We start from the raw sequence: 22,198 nt of genomic DNA, 5'->3' as shown, positions 1-22,198 counted from the left end.
TGGATGGAGGGGTCGACGGCAGGGAGATAGAGGAGAGGAAAAGCAATACTCTACAGCGAAGGGTTTGAGATGCTTTGTTGGGAAGTGATGGAGGTGGAGTGAGGGAGAGATGGAGAAGGTTGGAGAAAAAAAAAAAAAAGAGGACCAGATCCAGTATACATGCTGGAAGCTGGCTGCTGTCACGGCTGTGATGGATGAGGCTTTGTATGTTACTGAATAATAAGCACTCCACAAATTGGATTGCATCACAGCAGGGAAGATTACATTTACGCAGTACGGTATGGTACAGCACGCCCCTCACATGCATGCACGCACAGACACAATGGACAGTAGCCTGGCACAGTAATAATTTCATAACTACTATTACAGCTACTTTATTACAAAATGTCTCTCTATTGAAATACATTGAGACACGACAGTCATTTGAGTAGACCGACACGCCACTTAATACCGATCATAAATCAATCAAAGAAAGATACACAAGACACAAAGAGAGGGCTATTGTCATTCCCTGTTTTCATTCTGTAAGGTGTTTCAGAGATGTGTTCAGCGTGAAGGCTGACCATTAGAGAGGGAGGGAAGAAGAGAGACGTGTATTCAGGAGAGACTCTTTGTGCCAGCGAGGTCAGATCCAGCTCCTCCAACTGAGCTGTTAAATTGTTCTTACTCCTCAGATAAATGGTCAAAGAAAAGGGGTCAACAAAGCTCTTTCCTTCCTCCTACCCCTTTATCATGTCTCCACTGTTCTAGATATCCATCTTTGTCTTTGCGACCTCCACACCCCGGGAGAAAGAAAAGCATTTGTGAATAAGCAAGGAAGATAAAGAGACAATGTGAGGAGGGGATGCTGAACTGCTTCCCTCTTCCCTTTTGGCAAAAGCAATATGAGCACTCAGCAGTGCCAGTTAAAATGCTAAAAGTAGGGGAGAGCAACAGGATTAGGACAGGAGAGGGGTGCACTCTATACAAGACAACACAGTCAGACAAATGGCTGGAGGCAGATGGACTTTAGCTGAGCGTGGACTAGATTTCACTTCACTAGCTCGGGCCTCGGAGCAAGGAGTATCGAAGCAGCCCTACGTGACATTGGTGGTTCACCAAGCAGAAGATGGTAGATGAGTTCGCAGGGTGATGCACAGAGCACAGTGTGGACTCAGAAACCATCTGTACCGTCCTATTGTTCAGGAGGAGCACCGCTGTATTCTGTAAGCTAGGCTCATTTGTCTGTTAGCTTCATTGTTGTCATTACTGTCATTAATGGTGCTTATGGTAATTACTACATGCAGTGCTGCAGCAGCACCGGGCAGTATGGCCTAATCTACTGAGTTACCCTTACAGCCTGTCATTAAGCTTAACTTTGGGTTAGTTCTGCTTGATTTGACTTCCATTTTAGGAGCATAAATGTTAAAAATAATGTTAAGAAAAAATGCAATTTCTACTGCTACTGTTAACATCGATTCCTTACAGTTCACCCCCAAAGCAAAATTCTATATTTTTCCTCTTACTTGTAGTACTATTTATAAATCTTGTTTGTTTTGGTGTGAGTTGCGTTGGAGATATCAGCTGTAGAGATGTCTGCCTTCTCTCTAATATAATGAAACTAGATGGCACTCAGCTTGTGGTGCTCAAAGCACCATTTATTTATTTATTTATTTATTTATCTCTTTCCAGTAATCACAACCCAGTTACTTAAGATCATCCACAGACCTTATTGTGAGCAGTTTCATGTAGGAACTATTTTCTGTCGACCAAACTACACCTCACAAATGTCCTTTTGGTAAATTTAATAAACCAACTTGGGTGGCAGTACGAGAAACGCAGACGTTTCGACAGGAAGTGATTTTGACCAAACTACACCTGCCAACCGTATTATTGGTGGGTATGCATCGGCAGAAAGAAAATAGTTCCTACGTGAACATGTTCACAACGAGGTTTGTGGAATATCTTCAGCAATCGGATCATGATTTCTGTAACGAGATGTTGCTGTTGAGTTTTTTTTAAATGTTTGTTTGCTTGTTTTGGGCACTTTGAGCACCACGACTCAAGTGCCATCTTGTTCCATTATATTAGAAACATTTCTTCGGCTGATATCTCCAATACTCAGCAACTCGCCCCAAAACTAGATTGATTGAAATCTAGATTAGGCTGCAGTTGATTATTTTCATTATCCACTAATCTGCCATTTAATTTGTCTTTGATTAGAATTTTGATTGATTTGATACTTTACTATATCTTATTACTTATTTCTACACTTTTGTGTTTTATTTCAGTACGTGTTTGAATACAGGCCGGGGTGGGGGAGCCCTTCTGTGCGGAGATTGCTTGTCCTCCCCCTTAAATTGACTGTAGGTGTGAATGTGAGCATGAGTGGCTGTCCGTCTCTATGTGTTAGCCATGCAATAGTCAGGCGACCTGTTCAGGGTGTACCCCACCTCCCGACCCCAGGAACAGGATAAGCGATAACAGAAAATGAATGCATGAATACCATAAGGTAGCTGAGTCATTCTAATTTAATGTGTATTGGCTAACTGAACACTTGAATTAAACATGGTCATTATTTTTCTTGTAGTTATTGGTGGAGTTTTTAAAGTCTAATAACACCCCCAAGCAAAAAACCCTGCAACCGCTAGTCCTCTCAGGACATCGATCTGTTACAATGCATAACTGACATTTGTCATAGTTTGCATTTGTGTTTTACTCGTCATTATATTCAAGAAAGTACAGCAAAAAAAGTCGGAGAGAGTTAATTGAGGTCATCCAGCTCAGTCACTTGTCACTGATGACAGTTTCCCCTTCATTCTGCGGGTTCTTATTGGGCCTCTGGTGCTCTGAGTCTCCTTCTGATTGGATCTCGCACAGTTGGAAGGTATCTCCAATTATTGGCCTGTGGCTATGGGATGATGGAGAGGGAGAGAGAGAACAGAGAAATAGTAAAGAAAGTAATGATGAGGAGAGAGAGAGAGAAGGAGACTCAGCTAAGTAGTGCAGAGCAGGAGAGGGAAAAGATTGCTTTAGGTAATTAGAGAAGTGACAACTTTGATTTCCACACGAGTGGTGGGGCTTTCTCTGGCTCACTCCGGCAGCCACCCTCGCACAAATCCACCGTGGCCGAGATGAAAGGTGGTGAGGATCCTGTCGAAGCAAGAAAAGAGTGGGGAAGAAATGAAAACGAGCGCGTTGGATTGATAACTGCCGCATAGATGAGCAAGCAGTTAAAACAGTGAGATATTTGTTTCAAGTGCATGCCGACACGAGCGGTGGGTGATGTATTTACATTGAACAAAGGAGTGTGGTAGGTAGATAAATCGCCTTCTTTTTCCGCGCGTTTCACATGAAGAAACACAACTTGCTGCAATCTTTGGCTTTAATGAAAATATGCACTGCAAAAATGGCATCTTTTTAATGTACATTTTATCCATTTTTGAGCCCTTAAAGTCATGTTTTCTTGAAAGAAATCTGCCTGTGCACTAAGAATATTTAAGCAATCACGTATCATTTTTCTTGATTTTGGTACAACAATCTTTCTTATTCTGTCATGTTATTGACACTCTAGTAAATAACTGAAACAGTTTGAAATATCTATCTGAATGCTGCAGGCAGATTGTCATGCCTGCGCTGACAATAGCTGTAGCAAGAGATATTATGTTTTTCGGGTTGTCTGTCCGTCCATCTTTCACATTCTTGATCGCCTTGAGGGAATTTTTTCAAATTTTGCACAAGTCCATTTTGAGTCAGGGATGATTGGACTAGATTTTGGTGATCAAAGGTCAAGATCACCATGACCTTGCATCCCTCTCATTCTTGTGAACCCGCTATCTCAAGAATACTTTGACGAACTTCTATAAATTTGGCACAAACGTCCACTTCAGGTCACTGATAAACTGATTAGAATTTGGAAATTAAAGGTCAAGATCACTGTGGCCTTACATCCATCTTAAACTTGTGAACAAGATATCTCAAGAGGGCCTTGAGGGAATTTCATCAAATTTGGCACAAACGTCCACTTGGACTCAAGAATGAACTCACAGGGGAGGTGGTCTGTGTGCTTGTTTGTTTTCCCAGACAAACTGTTGCTCTCCCCTACTTTTAGCAAACTGTAACTGCAACTTGGCCAACTTGACAGGTTCATATACAAATGCGACGTGGATAATAAGACTTGTAGGAACAGACAAAAATAGTTTGATAAGATGGATATTTCTGCAGGGATGCATTTAGTAGCACAGGGTTACAGTGCATAGGCCAGTGTTTTTTTTCTCCCCATCTGCTCCAAAACATCCAGTGGATATGAGAGCAATCCATCTAAAGTTACCTAATGAAAAACAGAATGAGGCTAGTTTGACAGAGAGAGGTTTCTGTGAGAGGGAGGGTGAGCGAGATGGCCGGTGGCCAATCGTCTCCAATGTAATCTCCATTCTTGTGGATGGATTTCCGATGTGGGTGTCCTGTACAAGGGCATCTGGCTGCCTGCAGAGCTACATGATATACAGTTGGCTCCTTGGAGAGTCTCCACACACACACTCACGTGTACTAACACAGACGCACACATATGTGCTGATACAGAAGGAGACAGGGAGTGAGACAGAACGGTGTGTGATTCATATGCCAGATTATCAGCACACTAGAATCCAGTTCTCCCAGACAGACACAGAAACAAGACACTCTACACTCCAAGCACGCCGCACAGGTCTCTCAGCCGTCCTCCACCTTGCTTTGTGTCTCCCCGAGGTGCCAGTCAATCAGTGTGCCCTTGCCTTGCCCCTAGCACAGCAGCTGTGATACCTACCCAGGACGGGTCCCATCATGGCGGTTAATCCAGCCGATGCTCCAGGCGCCAAACATGGGGCGCAGGAGGAGGACGGATAGGTTTCTGGCTTCCACACTGAAGACACCACACCAGTGTTTCAGACGTTTTAGGCCTCAGGGGGTCCAGAGCCGCAGGCGTGTTGGCTGACCAAACACACAGGACTAGTGTGGATAAGTCTGGACCAGCCTCTGATATTTACTTACACACAGTCGGCTCGAGTGCTTGGCTTAAATTAAGTTAAGCTATTTATATGCACCTATAATTAGAAAACACAAGCTTTTTGCCCATATGTTCACCAATTATACAGTATGCCTGGTGAAAACCTAGGCCTGAATGCCTGGTGAAATGAATTACAGCTGAAGTAGATCATTAACACATACTTGTATTCTGAATGACCATGCCTGAGAAAGATACAAGTCTAAAATGTTAAGAGCTATTTATCAAAGTCTATGTATTACCGTATTATCCCATATTATATGCATCACAGAGTTATTATATTCACCCAGTTTATTGTGACTTAGATATGATGTTTATATGTAGCTGCTCAAAATCAATGATACAAATGCATAAACAAGAAAGAGGAAAAGAATGCTCCAGATCAAAGCAATAGCAGCAAAGGTATCTTGACTTTTAGTACCTAAAATGGGTCAGGCTGCAAATATGAGTTAATCTGGAACCTTTCAGTTCATCTCTAAGGGGCGTTATCAACAGTTGTAGACTAAAATGGTCATAGTCTGTGCCATCTCTGTAGAGTTTTCTGCAACTAAGCAACCACCTGCAGAGTAGACAATAAGCTTCCTGTTTCTAGGGGTAAACTAGCCTCGAAATCCAGACCCAAATCTAGAAAGATTTAGGGTCTGGCCATGAGTAATGCAAATGGCCCAACTCGAGGGGCGGCACCAAGCATGCATTTGAAAATATCACTGCACGCAATTGGATAACACTATGACCAATCAGAACAATACACGGGGTGACATATACGCTTAGCTACCAGCGGAGCTAACTGGTAGATTAGACTCTTGCCGTATCCAGTCGGCAAAACAGCAAAAACATCCTTCTTGCAAAGGAACTCGAGCGCCGTCTTCTGTTCCTCTTTTAGAGAAAAAGCCAAGTCTAACTCGTTCATTGTAGCGGCCAAAGCTGTTTCACACAACTGTTGTTCATCCGTAGTCATCTTGCAATGTTTACTGATTCTGGACTTTGTTGTCGCAGCGCTGTCGTCATCTGTTTAGCTCGCCTCTGGCCCGCCTATATCAGATACACCGATGTGATTGGTGCAGCTCGGTTTCATGGGCATAGATAATGAGCATCATTACTGATTGCCAGAGTGACTCGCTGAGCAAATTCAAATTGTGCTCTCGCGAGAACTCTGGATTTCCAGGGTAGGGGTAATCTGCATATGTTGTGCATTTGCTGGCGTTAGTATGGATGGAGATTATTTCCGAAACTGTGCTAAACACACGTGCGTATGGAGATTGTTTTCGTTTTAAAATGCAGACACATCTGACAGAGCAAATCAAACATCTCACAGATTCATTTGGTTCAGAGGGTAGGGTCAAGCCCAAAAACACTAATATCTTTCCTATCATGCAACCAAAAACATCTTTCATTGGACACTTCCTGACTGGTAAGCACCCACAGCTTTCAAAATTCAACACCTCAAGATTATTATGTGGGCTTTTAATTATACCTTTCTTGTCTGAAGCCCAAGCTGAGATGACCCTTGACTAGTGCTTTCACTTTGACGTGTGAAATCAGTGGAATGCCCCTTTAAGGTGATGTTAATCTGCACAAAAACACACCCTAGCCACTGATGTCCATTGGTCGATGTTGGTCATTACAGAAAGCATATATGCCTCAACAGTTTAAAGCCAGTGTTTGATTTGCTGGTTTATTTCTCTCTCTCTCTTGTTTATCGGATTTCCTTGAGCGCCAGGTCCGATAGTATTGTTTCGCCGTCTTTCACATCAGGCAAAGGGAATAGTCTTGGGAGCGGAGTGAGTGCGATAATGGCAGTGAGGGAGAAGACGAAGGCCCAGCTGTTTAATCTATCCCCCCATTCTCATGCAGAGCAGGCTTTAGCTAGTGGGGAGGAGAGCGAGAAGGGAGAAGTTTCACTGGTTCACTCAGAATGACTTATTTCTCCAAGGATCCGAGCGCAAACAGATGCAAACAAACAAGCAGGACACGGAGGAATTTAGATTCTCTGACAGTGCAGTGTGGATGACACAAAAAAAACCTGTCCAACAGAACTTTGTCGGATTACTTTCCCGTTGGCTCTACATACTTCTCATTCATCACATCACATTCTGCTCTCCGTGGTTTCCATCACTTCCTCGTTTTTTTTCCCTTGTCCATCTTTTTGTTTTGAGTAGATGCACAAAGCCATTGTTTGTCGATTGCACCGTCATTTTTGGGCTGTTGATGAGGATGTTGTCACTCACTTGTGTTTGTCGGAGAAAGAATACACAGACATTTGCATACTGTACACACACTCTTCACTTTTAGCATTCATTACTTCCTCCACTATACACTGAGTCAGACTGTGTGTGTGTAGTAATGGATGGCAGTGCCTGTGTCACAATGTACCACATTTAATCTCCTCGTAATATACTCACTCTGTTACCAGGCAATGAAGAAGGATGGAAGGATTAAATGGAGCGAAGGTGAACAAAACAAAAGGAGGGATTTAAGGGGGCAAGTGAGAGGAATGTGGGAGGAAGAAATAGACTTTGGATGAAGGGAAGAAATAAGGAGCAGAAGAGTGGATGAATAAAAAGAGAAAATTGTGGAGGAAGGAACGGAGGAAAGTAGGACAAAGGAAGAAAGAGCAAAAGCTAATGAAGAAATAATGGAAAAAGGAGGGAATTGGGGAGCAAAAAGGAGATAATGAAGATGCAAGGAGAGAACAGGGCATGGAAGGAATTGGGGAGAAAGGAATCAAAATGGACGTAGGGTAAGAAAAAGGATGTAAGGAAGTGTGGATGAATGATTGTTTGAGAGAAAGGGAAGGACAATTGGAGAAGAAGAGTAGTTTGAGGGAAAGAAGTGAGCACGAAAGAATGAATACATGAATAACACAAGGGAAACTGATGAAGAAAACAGTGATGGAAGCAAAAAAGGAAGGAAACATTCCATAGAGGAGCCAAGGAGGAGAAGGAATGGTAGTTTGCTGGCCGCAGTGTGCAACAGCTGCCACCAGAGGGAGAAATACGTCTCTCCAGTTGATAGTCATGATCAACCATTACTTGGATGATAAAATGGACCCTTCATAGGATTACTGGAAGTGGCTGCCTCAGTGGGATTCAAACAAGAAAAGTTTAAAGAGGGAGGAGGTTTAGTCAGATTTGTGGACGAGATAGCAGATGCAGCAGTAGGAGAAGAACATGCACACACACAGGATTGATTCATCTCGCTAAGGACTGCTGCCTCCCACTATTTTCCCTTCACTCTGTTATTATTTTGATCGCCTTTTCTCAGCAACCCCACCCACCTCACCCCTCTCATTTCTCCCTCCATCTTTCCCTCTCCTCTCTCCGTCTGCCTCCTCCTGCTCGACTTCAGTGATTGCTGCGGAGTGCCCATGTCATCTCTAAAATAGGGTTGTATGTGTGTGTGTGGTGCACTGTAATTGCTGCACCGCCTTTCCGGAAGGCAGAGTGGTACCTGACTAATCTTAAGTTTGGTGTGAACACATGCATGTAATTGGTCACACTAACATGCTGCAGTACAGTTCTGAGAACGGTTTGGTGCTGCTACAGATGGTTTTAAGTCACTAGAAGTTACTGGGAATTGTTTTTTAAAAAATGTCTCCACCCCCCGTAGGGTTAATTAAGATTTTATTGCAGGTAATAAAAAGAATCATTACTGGCAATTATATATTATAGAAAGATGAAAACATCTACTAACATGTAATTTCCTGCATATGACCTGCACTCCATTCTCACTCACATGAACACAGAGCTCTGTTTGCAGCATTTAAATGGCACTGAGTCATATGCATTACATTGGAACCACCTACTCTTACATGCTGTTCGTCCTCTATATGCGTCTCCATCCATCTGCCAGCTATCATTCATTCCACTCCTTTTTTCGCTGTTCAATTCTCATTACCTTCTTCCACAGCGGCCCTCTTTCCCATGCACAAACAACTGTTCATATACAGTATGCTCACGCACACACCTCCTCAGACTGCGTGAGCCATTATTGCGCAGGCAGGCGTGGGTAGAGAGACCCCTGGGGAGTGGAAGTAGGTACTGCAGAACTGAGAGGTGGTCTATTTTAGATCACTGCAGCAGCACAGAGCAGTGGGGGGAAGCAAAATCAAAGTATACTAGTTAGGATGCAGGATATACTTCAGAGCGTGGCTGTTTACTGTTAAGATGTTGGTCCCAAACTCTCCTTCAGTCTTTAAATTGTCTCTCTGCAGACAGTTTCATCAGCCAATGGCAAACTGCTCACAATGTGGTTTCAGAGACTGTTTCAGAGGCTTAGTTGATTTAGGGTGAAAACACAGCTGCAGTTCATTACGAAAGTTGGGGGGGGACATGAAACAGAGGGTTTGGGGGTAGTATCAAACACTCAATTGACTGATTTCTGGTTAATTTTTTGCACCAATTTGTGCATTTTCTGCATCAATTCATAGTGTAAATTTGGAATGTCAGTTTTGGTTAATATCCATTAAAGCATAACTAATTGGTGAATTTTTTTTACGAAAACAAAAAAACACACACAGAAATGACGTGAAATAATATTTTGTGACGCAAATGTCTTGCCTTTTAATTTATTTCATGTTGACTTTGCTAACAGACAGCCAGCTGGCTGCATTAACATGTAGAAAACATAGCTACCCACCCTCCAATATCCACTGGTTAGCTAACTTTAGCCTTGACCGCTCTGCACCACACAGGACAGTTTGCTGCAGAAACATGGTAGCCACCACCCGCTCTCCACCAGGTTGCCTCGGTGAGTAAGCGGCTTCATTTTTGATCGCAAATCCTCTTTAGCATAGTTGACTACATTAGCACCATTAGCTGTGCTGACACTGTTAGCAGTGCTAACAGAGCTAAGAGTGATAACATAGTTTTCAGTGCTTAGAAGGGTTTGCAGCTAAAATTGAGCTGGTTACTCACCAGGATGACCTGGTAGAAAACCGAAGGGTGGGCACAATTTTTCCACAGCAGTGGTGTTGGGTCAGGACGGCATTACTAGCGCTAAACATTGAATGACTGGCACATCTAGCTAGCTCCCACTTGCACTTGTTTGGTGTGCAGTGCAACAGACAGAAGAGTAGCAAATAAACCTATAGATGGACATGTGTTACAGGTCAAAAATATTCTTGGCGGTTGACTGATTAATGTTTGATCATGGACATTTCTAGTGTCAGTCTGTGCTGTAACTAATGACTATTTTCATTACCAAATAATCTGGCAATTATTTTCATGATAAATCATTTAGTCTAACAAAAAAAAAAAAAGTGAAAAACGCTCATAACAATTTCCCAGAGTCCTAAGCGATGTTTTTAAATGGCATCTTTTGTCCAACCAATTGCCCAAAATCCAATGATTCTTTATTCACTATCATAAATGACAAAGAAAAACATCAGATTCTTTCATTTGAGAAGCTGGAACCTATAAATGTTTGACATTTTTGCTTGAAAAATGTCTTAACCAACATTTTATTATCAAATTCTTAATTTTCAAGTTTCAGTTGACTAATTGATATATTGGAGGGGGGCAAATTAACATTTCTGCTTGATGAGTAGCTTGATTTTTGTGATTGGTATGAGTTCTGCAGTGCTTGGGGTAGTCGGGAGGGGGTAATTAAGTACACTTTGAGCATACTGTGGGCTACTTTAAGCTCTTAGAGTAATTTGTATCACCTTGTTTGTAACAAGTGACACATTTTTTATATCGTTTCTCACTCATAAATGTTGGAAATTGGATAATTTCCAGTGAATTCTAATTGTAACAGCATGTTCCTCCTTTTCTGGGAACCCCCCAGAACTTTGTTCCTCCTCAAGGACGCCTGGGGATTCCCTGACCCCATTTTTTGGGAATCACTGTGCTAGTATAGCCTATAATCTGCCACAATTGCTGTTTGACATAGACAATAAATCCTAATTAAGCCTCTGACATTGCCACCACATTAGACTTCATCAAACCCCCAGCCTGGCCACCATCAGCCCTCATCTCCCCTAATTCCAGCTCCGTCTCTATTGACAGTGCTGGAGATGTACGCAGCACGACCCCGAGGTTGATTGAAGTGAAGTGAGGGATAATAAGTTTGCGCAGTGGCGGTGAAACTTCTTTGACACGCTGATGAAGTGATGCTAATTGCCAAGTGCCACTGAGAAGTGCTCAATTAATGCATAAGGGGAAAAAAAACCTGGGAAAAACAGTGCTGACAGTTTCACTAAATCCTTTTTTGCTTTAGTTGAAGTAGAGGATTCAAAGTGAAGTGATGCTCCCATGGCAGAACGCCATCCTGTTGTCGGATTTGGGAGGAAAGGATATTCTAATCAGAAACTCTTTGTGTGCAACAGGAGCTAAAATGTCTTCCTTGAAACGACCATGAAATGTATATTAGCACTGTGTGATTATCTCATGCTCATGTGAAATAACAATGCTTTATTGCTGACATTGAAATGTGTGTTTTTTTCTGCTGTATTCATTCACAGTGTAGTAATTCTGTTGTTCAATGACTGCTGGTTCTGTGTGTGATTCTAGCTGTATTTACTTCTACTGCTAATGCATTTCTAAAGTGTATTCACTTTGCGGATAGCTATCATGAGTTTCTACGAATGTAATCATACTATACCTAAATAATTCATAAATCTGTTTAACTTGTTAGTGCATTTAAAAAACACTTAAACTCAAGGTAACTAGAATGCTTTTCTAACCAAACAAACCAGCCCAAAAACACATCCTCAAGTTCTTCCTGTCCTAACTAAAGCTGATTTAAAGTACATAACTTGCTAAACATTTGCCATGTTGCCCTTCTAACCTCTAACCTTTCAACTTCCAGATTTCTTTGTAACCTCTCTTAATTTGTCTTCTCAAATTTCTTAAAGGGAACTTTGATAATGAGCGCCTGGCTATTGCTAGACAAAGAATCCCATACCGACTCGGTCGGGTAGTTGACGAGTGGCTACTCGACAAAGGTAATAAAATCCCTTTAACTCCACTAATGATCTAACCGCCTAACCTACCGATAACCACCACTCTGGAGGAGGTGCAGTGCCACGCAGCAGGGGTGAATGTGATTTGGCTCTTCTAATAGAACTGTAGGTCCCCTTTAATCCACAGCAGATTTAACATGCATAATAATAATTGGCTGATATATCATAACTCATTCCATTCAATTATTCCCTTTTTCAATTGGTACCTGAAAACTACCTTGGGAATTAAACATTATTGGAATATATGATCATATATTTGCCAAACCTTTACATCCTAGTTTGCCCAGTTGAGGCAGCTCACTGTATAATATTGGCAATTTCTTTTTAAGGTTTTCATTAATATTGCCATTCAAAAGCATTGCAGATCTCCAGGGGACCATATCCAAAGCACCTTAAACTGGGGCTGCATCTCTTCAGAGAATTAACCCCCAAATAACCCGACATAACCCCCTAATAACCTAACCACATGTAAATAGCCTATTGATTCCGTTTTTTCTTTCCTGTGTCTTTTGTTGGCTGAATGTGCTGAAAAATTATTACTGGATTTTCAAGAGAAAAAAGAATCCCCCTTGAAAGTCACTAAAAGTTAAAGGGACTGTTGAAGTGTTTGTTCAGTAATCAGTCTATTTGCAGCATGTGGGCGCACATATTTTTCCGCCCCGATATTATGCATATAACAAACGCCAGAAGTGCCGAATGTGGTCCCATCAAAGTGATGATTCTTTAACCCTTTGAGTGCCGAATGTCCCAACCTCTTTGTCTTTGTCTTGTGCCGTGTGTTTGTGCTGCTGAAGGTGGTTGATTCTTTAAAAGAAAAGAGGAATAAAATAAATCAGTGTAGCGGAGTCTTAAAATAGTTTCTGTGTTGCAGTAGAAAGCATTACAGACATTTATTTGTCATGCACTACTGTGCATATTGTGACGTCTGGTAGTTTCAAACGAGAGAACATACAGTACCATTTAGCAGAATAAAGCAGTATAGGGTTTTGGTGTAGATTATCAGAAAGTCCAAAAGTCTGAGGCTTTATCTTTTTTATTTGCATAAGAGATGTATGGAGATTATCGCAAATTAAGACCTTCAAGCATTAGCCAATTATCTTTAGGAGCTCCTTTGAAACGGTATTGTGAACGATAACACACAGTGATGAATTCAGAAGATAAAATTTGTCTCTGAGAGCAAAATGAAGTATTCATGCGACAGACAAACAAGATAAATGAAAAGCACTTGCATATTTATTTCATGGAAGCAAAACAATCCTTGCATTCATCTGCAGCTCCTATAAACTGACTTCTCTGCTCTCCTCCAGTACGTCGGGGAAACGCACTTCTGCTGAGGGTAGTTAGGACACAAATTAGAATCAAAAAGGCTTGGGAGATGAAAGTTGAATGAAAAACTGGATCAATAAAAAATGACTTGCCCACTTATAAAATGATTTACGCATGCCATGAGAGTCTAAAGAGAATGAGCTATGTATAATTCTCTTTCTTCCATAGTTTGAAAATGAGTCTGCATCCAATCATTTAGATGAGAACGCTGAGAAAGTAGGAAGACGAAATAAACAAATAATCCCCGTCAAAACTCAAGTGAGGGCTTTGATCAGGGTGCGATTTTGGAAAAATGTTGCTTATTTGTTAATCTGATTGGATTCGTTAATGAAGTGTCATACACACGTCATGGACTGAAGAGGCACAGTGGTTTTGGAATTTGTGAGATACCGTTTGCATATAAGACATGTTAGCCTAGATAATAAGGGGGATTAGCGGACATTTCCGAGCTCAAAGGGTTAAAGCTGTTTGTTGCTTTGATAAGGAAGCGGCTAGAACACAAAGCTAAGAACCTTCTAAGCAGAATCTAACCACCTAACAGCAAATCAAACTCCACCCACACTAACCGCTGAGGGCTTCTCTCATGATCTCCCCACATTCCACCGCAAAATTGAAACCATTCGAGAAACTCTGCCAGCTTTGCCCTGCTGGTGACAAATTCAGAGAGCCCTCAGTTATAACCTTGTTATAAATGATGTTTTAACATTTGAGCGCTAATTGGACCTGGATGTCAGTATTTGGAAGAACTTGGACAGGTTGCGGCGATCGCTCTGGACAAAAACGAACCTAAAAAAAGCTAACTAAGTTCTAACCACTACTAAATGAAGCAACTCTCCAGCTGGCATCTTCTTCCCCTTGTCTCCACATCTGCCCTAATGCAAAACTCAGAGGGTTAAAACAAAGCAAATAACTGAACACCAAATTCAAAAAAATGACGCATCTGCTCTGGATGATTTCAGCAAAATGTGTTTGAAATGAAGGTCCCTTTAACATTTATTGTTTTCACCACTATGGAAAGTGTTTGAATGTACTGTTCTGTGTATCATATGCTGTGCAGGGTGAGGGGTTTATGTATGAAAGAAATTACAGACTCTTGTGTGGTAAACAGCCTGGACCATCCTCTGTAATAGATGTCCAGTAATAGTCCAGGCTGTGTTACCAAAATGGGCTTTTGGTCTCCAATATGTGGTGATTTTATTACATGAATGCCTCAAAGGGTCTTGACCAGAGTGCACAATACAATCAGCCCCATGGGTCTCCTCTCCAAGTGCCTCTAATGTTTCATCAATTCTGTAAAATTTAACAGAAAAACTTCCAGATCTCATTGGTGCTACAACAGTGCCATTGATGGAAACAACATAACAGCACTAATCGCCCACAATAACTCTCACAAATCTGTGTTTTAGTCCCACTGGGATATAATGGGAGTCGTTGCAGCCAGCAGTGTCCTAGGGGGGAGCTGTGCTGTGGCGCCGCACTGTCACTGCATCTCATTCCGAAGCCCTTATCCCATCTCCGCTACTGTGTGTGAGGCAGATCAGAGCGAGCATCTCTGGCCGGCTCTGTGCCCGCTGACTAAATCCAAAACGGCAGCCATTACAGGGACCCAATGGAGGGGAAAAATCAGGGTGCCAAAAGTTTTCAACAGCTCTATCCGAGCCCAAAACTTACTGAGATGCATCCCCTTTTTTCCTTGCGTCTTTCTCTTGCCTTGTGATGGATCTGTCATTCCAGGTTTTCTGCTCTTTATCTACCCTTCCTACCCCTCACTCTCCTTTATTCTTCTTTTCCTTTGACCGTCAACACCAGCCCTCACCGAAAACTTGGCAAGCATTCTCTTTGTCAGTGCACCCTGTTTCTTTAGAAACAACAATAATGTGTTACTGTTTCCTGATCTCATCAGGGAGCTCCACAAGAAAATAAAGATTACAAATAACCAGCAAGAATCAATTCCCCTTAGCTGTTCCCTTTAGCAGATGAGCAAGGAAACGAATAAAGCTCCCTGAAGAATTGGCGCTTTATATCTTCTTCTGGCGAAGAGTCTATCCCTCTGGAGCTCTCCAACAGCATGACGATCAAGCTCTGAGTTGAGCTACATGAGTGCAGGGAGGAATACTACAACACCGGGTCTCTGTGGCCTAAAAACCAGAGCAAAGCTGAAGAAACCAGGTTTAATGTTCAGTGTTTAATGGTCTGATGTAAGCTCCCCCATTCCCTAATCAAAGGCAATCAAGTCCTCCCACTTGGTGTGAGGCCAGAGCCCAAATCAACATCTCCAGGCCAGGCATTGGTCCAGATCTGCTATTCATGATCCCGGCTTCATTTTAGAGATTCTCTCACATCAGGCCGCAGTCAACAGAGAGTAAATCTGTCTGAGTCTGCCTTTCAGCAACCCCATGGTGAGCTTTGTATCCCACTGAGTTACTATCTTGTTCTCATTTGATCTCCCTGCACTATTATGGCCATATTTGAGGGAAGTAGGGGGAAAATTGTATGAATTTTAACATGCTTGCTCATGAGTAGAAAAGTGGCTGCAAGAAAGCGGCTCTGAAAGAAGGGCCACTTTGCTGTTATTTCATGGTCCCCTACCATGAAATGGCCTAAAAACAGCACAGTCACAGCTGGAGTGAATAAAAGAGAGAAGATTGTCCCTCGCTAACCACCGTGCCATCTCTCTTTATGTCTGTGCATCGACAGTATCACCTTCTTAAGATCTATGTACAGATATAGGATCAGAGATAGAGCCACATCTGATAAAATCCGATCTACTGTCTCCAGAGTCCTGTGGATTCGGCGCCACAATCTCAGTGCCCTCAGCTGCCTTCAAGGACCTCAGGGCTCCATGCTGCCTCACAAGGCTTTCAGTTGAGCTTCATGCCGCATTTGGTCCCTCATCTCCATTGTCAAACACAATTAATTCATAGTGTTCTACCCAAACCAGCCCAGCTTCTGAGGAGCAAAAAAGCAAAACGCTCTTAATTACCAAAGAGAGCCTTGTGCCGAGGAGATAACTTGGGAACACTTCATAATCGACTTTGTCAGCATCCCACCCCACCCCCATTGTGCTCCAGTCTTCGACTTTCTCCCTCCGTATTCTTTTTTCTTTCTGTAGAGAAGAAAATGGAAATAAGGGGGAGTTCTTGTTTGTTGATACAGATACTAGAAATTCTGCAGGCGCATGAAGGATTTGTGAACACAAACCCATAAAGACTGTGCGTGCAAATGGTCCAACTTTCTGTTCCGCGCATCACAAAGCAGTGTATTGACTGAGGTGAATTCTGGGCCATCCCTCCCACCCTGCGACTCAGCTAAGAGAAAACATTTGAGATAGAAGCTCCTTGCAACCATATGGCATCCCTCCTCTCTGTGAGATAACAGGAGTAGAAGGAGGATGAGAGAGGCGTAATGATGACGGTGGAGGGAGAGAGATACTGCTCTCTCCAGCTGCAGTCCTTTTCATATCCCCTCCACCGAGGATGGTTACACTTAGATCATCCTCCCCATCCCCCCCTCCAATCTCCCTCTGCCTCCTCCCAGACAATCACCTCCTCCAGGTTAGCGGCTAACAGCCAGGGGAGAGCACAGTATCAAGCCACCGTCCCCTCCCATCCTCCTACCTACATTCTGGGGGTTGAAGCAGACATACAGCCATTATTTCACAGCCTCTGAAAAGCAATCTCTGCATTAACACGCAGAGTGTGGCCCTAACCCAGCCCACTCCCCAGCTTGGCTTGGCTCAGCTAGTAATTACCTATCTTAGACAAGCCACTTTTCTCTATGTTTAGAAAAAAGTCCAGGAGGATGGTGCATCGATACAAAGTTAGAATTCGGAAACTTGCTATTACTCCCGTTACTGGAACAGCTTACTGGGAGAGCTTACTTTTGGCTGAAGAAGTAACTGACACCAGACAAAATTGATGCAACCTGTACCCAACTGATAAAACCTTTTAACTTGGTGGTCTTTCATTAGAAAAACCCTCAGGCACAAATGAAGTGATGGCTTTTACATTCCCTGCAGAACCTTATACTTCATTCAAGGGAAAAGACAATCTCAGTGACAGACAGAACCTAAAATGGAGAAAAGACACCATCTGGTTTATTGCAACTTTCATCTTGTTTTGGGACATTTCGGTCTGCTGGTATAGATAACACTGCTCTTGTCAAAGTAATTGCTGAGTTCTGGGAACAGGGCACTATTGCTATAAAGTTGACACTAGCCCACAGGAACAGTGCTGCGCTTTGAGGCCAATTTGACATTGTGGCTAACTGTGCAGATAAAATTTCTTAGTCCGTCATGTGATGTCATGAAGCCCAAAAAGACTTTTTCCCATAGACTTACATTGTAAAAGTGGTTAACTTTTTTTGAGCATCACAACTCCGTGAAATGACTCATTGCACTACTGGGATTTGATTTATTTGGTTTAATAACATTTGGAAAGTCTTGAAGACCTGCACAATTATCCCTTTTTTCCCATTCAAGTTAGCTGAGAGCTACACCAGAGGTTAACTTAACCGCTTAGCTGATGCGCCTGCTCCATGGCCCCCACGATACAGAAGATCCAGCTAATAGTACACCTAAACCTAAACCTAAAAAGTAACTGTAATTTACCTTTTGTACTTTTGACTGTTTCTTACAGAGTCTTACAAGTCTGAAAGCTGAGCATGTTATTTTGGAGTTTTTCCCACCCCTGTGTAAAGGCATACTCAGTTCTTCTATACGAGCATCTTTTCTGGGGAATACAGTGATACAGGATGTTATGGCCTCAGGTACATATAATTTAACCCTGTAATAACCACATGGTTAACCATGTGATAAACTGACTGCATTTGAAAAATAGGCCAGGGAAGCTGAAGGTGACTCACCAGCCATTCAGTATCCTCTACATGGCACTTTCCTCTACCTCATTTTGCTTTCTCCTGCCATTGTTCTCACTACCTTACTAGTCTTCTTCCTACTTCTTTCTTACCATCATACTCCTATGTATTACCGAATGTTTCTCTTCCTCAGCCACTGTCTTTTAACTGCATGATTCCTCTTGTTCTTTTTATCAAGCCTGTCATCCACTCCCTCCACCCCTCCCTTCATGCCCTCACTCTGTCTCTTTGACATTCTGTCCTCATGCAGGCTCTCTCTTTCTCTGTCCTACTCGTCTGTCATCCTCCCTTGCTCCTGTCATCTCTCATGTCCCCATTCTCTCAGTCCCTGTCCGACCTCCTCTTTCTTTAGCCTTACTCTCTTTCAGGCATCCGATAACTCAGGAGCTGCCCTGTGGCCAGTACCCAAAAAAAAAGTCAATTACATGTTACATATCGGTTTCTGTAATAGGCATGATTTATTTTTTTATCAAGCACTGTTCACTCCCACTAGACTATCAGCCACTGAGCCCCCCGGGTTATCAAACCAAAGGTGGGTGTGATTGTAGAAGATAATACTTTAGAAATAGTCATGCCCACCTAGATGCCCTATTTAAGCAGCTATGAGTGTACAGCTCCCAGCCAGTACACCATGTTTTCTCTGGCTGTAGGACAGAAGCAAAGATTCACCAACCTGCAACACCTCCAAAGCACGATATCTAGTCGAGGCGGAATCGCATGCCTATAAGCACAATATAAGTTTGACTGCTCAGTCCTTCTCAAGTTGGCCCTCTACTTCTTTATGTTGCTTTACTCTCAGTTTCCAGCATGTGTCTATGCATATCCCTTCATTACCCAGAGCTATTTTTACTCTGCTTTGTTGTGAGAAATTTGAGGGGCACTGTGCTACTTTGTGCTTTCCATATTCCCCTGTGGATTTTCTGAGCGTATACTACATGGATTTAAATGAAACAGGGACTTAGAGAGTTACAGAACTAAAAGAAGAAAGGGGCTAACTTCTCTCATAGATTTATCATAATGGATGGCTGGACAGATAGGACCAATGATAGAACAAATGATAGAACCAGCTATAGAATAATAGAGTGGTACAGGCGTGACAATTTCTATACAGTGGCCAAACGGTGTAACTACAACCTCTGGGTCCGTCATGTGATGCCATGGGGCCCAAAAAGACCTTTTCCCATAGACTTACATTGTGAAAGAGACATCTATAAATTAATGGATACATTTAGAGTGTTACAACCCCTGTGAAATGACTCATTTAACTTCGGCATTTGACGCATTCGGCTTGTCAGAATAAGATTTCGAAAGTCTAATAGAGCCACACAATGAAATCATTTTATCCTCATTTATGTTAGTGGGGGGCTGAACATGAAGTTAGCCACAAGTCTATAGTGCACTTAGGCTATGGGCCCCACAATGCCCATAGCCTAAGCCTAGAACTCTAGGGAAGAATGTGAGGCAGCAGCCACCCAATTCCACCAAACTGGTCCAATAGACCCTCATCAGCGTGCAAACCCCATGTGCTGTGATGTCTTCTACACACACGTGCAGTAAGCTGTCAAAACCAACATACAAACCCACAAAAGGAAAGGCGCATGTAAATAAATGTCAGGCACATACACACTACTTGAAAAGGCCAACTATCACCAACATAAAGGGCATTTCACTGACATATTTCATGAGTTATTATATACACGCACACACCCTACCCTCTGCTGCAGCGCCACATCCAGCTCTGTCATATTAAGCGCTGTGATTGCTTGTCATGCAGAGGCTTCTTCTTCCTACCCTCTCCCACCCCTCTACTCCACCCTGCTGCCGCCCGCCCCCCAAATTGGCTCTAAAACCATGTCACTTTTGATTTGCCCTGGCAGACCCTGAAACAATAACTTCATCAGGCCCTGTTAGAGTCTCATCCTGACCAGACAGCTCCAAAAACAAACACTGATTTCCCTTCATCTAGTCTAGAGGGCACCTTTCTGCTTTTTTTTTTTTTTCTTTTTTTGCTCTATCTCAGATGGGATGGACGCACAAATGGACGTTACGGTGCTCTCCTGTGCTCGAAGCTCATATTCCCTTTTTTTTTTTTTTTTTTAAAGAAAGACATCGTCACATGCCCTAACTGCAACGCAGAATTATATAGGTCACCCGACGGATTCTTGGACACTTGCGTGTGCACCGATTTCCAGAGGTATAACTAATCCCCCCTACTCTGCATCATAATCATAAGCCGCTTGTCAATATGGCTTACTTATGCCTGTGTCACCGGCTCAGAGTGTTACTGTGACACCAATACACTTGACTCCTCAGGAGTAAACTGTCCCGTCTGAACAGATCCTTCTCTGGTTTGGAGTTGCTGCTCACACACAGGGAGGGTTGGGTGTTGTTTTAAAGGAACTTGAGCTGTTTGGTAAACCAAGAGTACTTTAGGAGAATTGATGATGATGTGTGTCCTTAACTTGTCTTTATTCATGACCCTTTACTGGAGAGTGGGGGCCGACTGGGGCTGCTTGAAATGGGAGACCCTCTGGGCTGATGTGTGGGTGTGTATGTACGTGTCCTCTTGTCAAGGACACTGGAAGAGTGATACAAGAAGGCCATAACGTGGACTCAGACTGTTAATGTGCATTTCAACGTGTGATGTTTCAAGGTCCTCTGTACGTACACAAGCATGGTTATTCTCCTGTATTTTCCTCGCTGATGTCCACTATTCGACAACTTGTCCCTCCCATCTTTCTCCATTCTTTTTTTTAAATCCCTCCTCCACCAACCATGCTTAGTGATGAGATAATAGAGTGAGACTCAGCTATTATGTCAACAGTGCATATGCCAGTCATTAAATCTCATCACTATGAAGTTAAGGGACGGGAGCCGGATCCCTTGAGGGCCCCTGGCGGGCCTAATGATCTGATAATGGGATGACACATGTAATAACCCATCTCAGTGGAATAGATGTATCTCTCCTGCCCTTTTGTAGAAAATGTACAGATATACACATATATTAAACATGTGGTTTTACACCCACACACACAAATGCATGTGCATTAATTCATTATTTGTCTGATATTCCCACCCACCTGGGTGTTACACATATGTCGGAACAAGTGCTTCCATATAGAGTGATAGTGAATCATAATTACAGTGATGAAGTACCCTTTCAGCGCTTTTAATTGAAAACAAATGGGACCCGGGCCCGTCCCTTGTGTCTCCATGCTGATGAGAGCTGGCTTTCAATCCCACAGAGACAACAACAGAACATTCAAAAGATATTCAAAAGGTTCATTTGTCATCGTTAAACATAATTGCACCCATAGAAGCCAGTTTCAGTTGTGAAAGACAGGAGGTGCAAATATGTGAACATATGCACCAAGGAGCAGTGGAAGTCTTTCATACCTTTGTAAAATACAAGAAATCTGCATACATGCACCCGCACATACAGAAACACACAGTCCTATCAAGCCAGAGGGGTCTCTCATTTCAGTGGCACAGCATCTCTAGGGAGTCTATATTTTGCACTCACAGGCACACATTAGTGTAGTATCCCTTTCACAAACAAACACACTCCCTCTTTCCTTACACCCATTGATTTATCCATAAAAGCTCTTTGGCTTCTCCTCGAAGTAATTACCTCATCTGGTCTGTTTTTAACCAACATCCGCCCAACAGTATCCCGCAATAATACTCCCCTCCCTCCACTCTCCATCTTTCTTCATATCCACATGATTCATAATAGGGGTCGAAGTTCAACTCAAGTGGTATGATGGGATGTCCCCAAGGTGGGAGCGGATGCAAATATGGGCTCTAGAAAAAAGAAAAAGTATAAATAAATCCATCAGCTGAGGAAAATACTGGGAGAAAAACTACACCTGTTAGACCGCCCCTACTCCACCTCTTCACCACAAGTCCTGGTAACACATTAGTATTGGACCCTGGTTAAATGGTCGACCCTATCCTCCCTTCATCCATCTATCCATCCAGATGAATGGTAATGACCACAGAGAGGGAGAGCC

General features: G+C 42.7%; 1 protein-coding gene across 8 annotated transcripts in view; it reads left to right on the top strand.

Moving 5' to 3' along the window:
• nrxn2b (neurexin 2b) overlaps positions 1-22,198 on the top strand; it is an 812,698-nt gene that overhangs the window by 767,299 nt on the left and 23,201 nt on the right. For 6 of the 8 annotated variants that reach the window (XM_049567813.1, XM_049567811.1, XM_049567812.1 and 3 more), the window contains one exon: positions 11,877-11,966. The exons of the other annotated variants lie outside the window; for them this stretch is intronic. In XM_049567813.1, coding sequence (XP_049423770.1) covers positions 11,877-11,966 — 90 coding nt within the window. The remainder of the gene's footprint in view (positions 1-11,876; positions 11,967-22,198) is intronic. 8 annotated transcript variants of the gene reach the window in all.

Source organism: Epinephelus fuscoguttatus, linkage group LG23 (genome assembly GCF_011397635.1).
Source record: "Epinephelus fuscoguttatus linkage group LG23, E.fuscoguttatus.final_Chr_v1".
NCBI classification, from domain to species: domain Eukaryota; kingdom Metazoa; phylum Chordata; class Actinopteri; order Perciformes; family Serranidae; genus Epinephelus; species Epinephelus fuscoguttatus.
The sequence above is the reverse complement of the archived record's forward strand: the minus strand, read 5'-3'. Positions and strand labels throughout refer to the sequence as shown.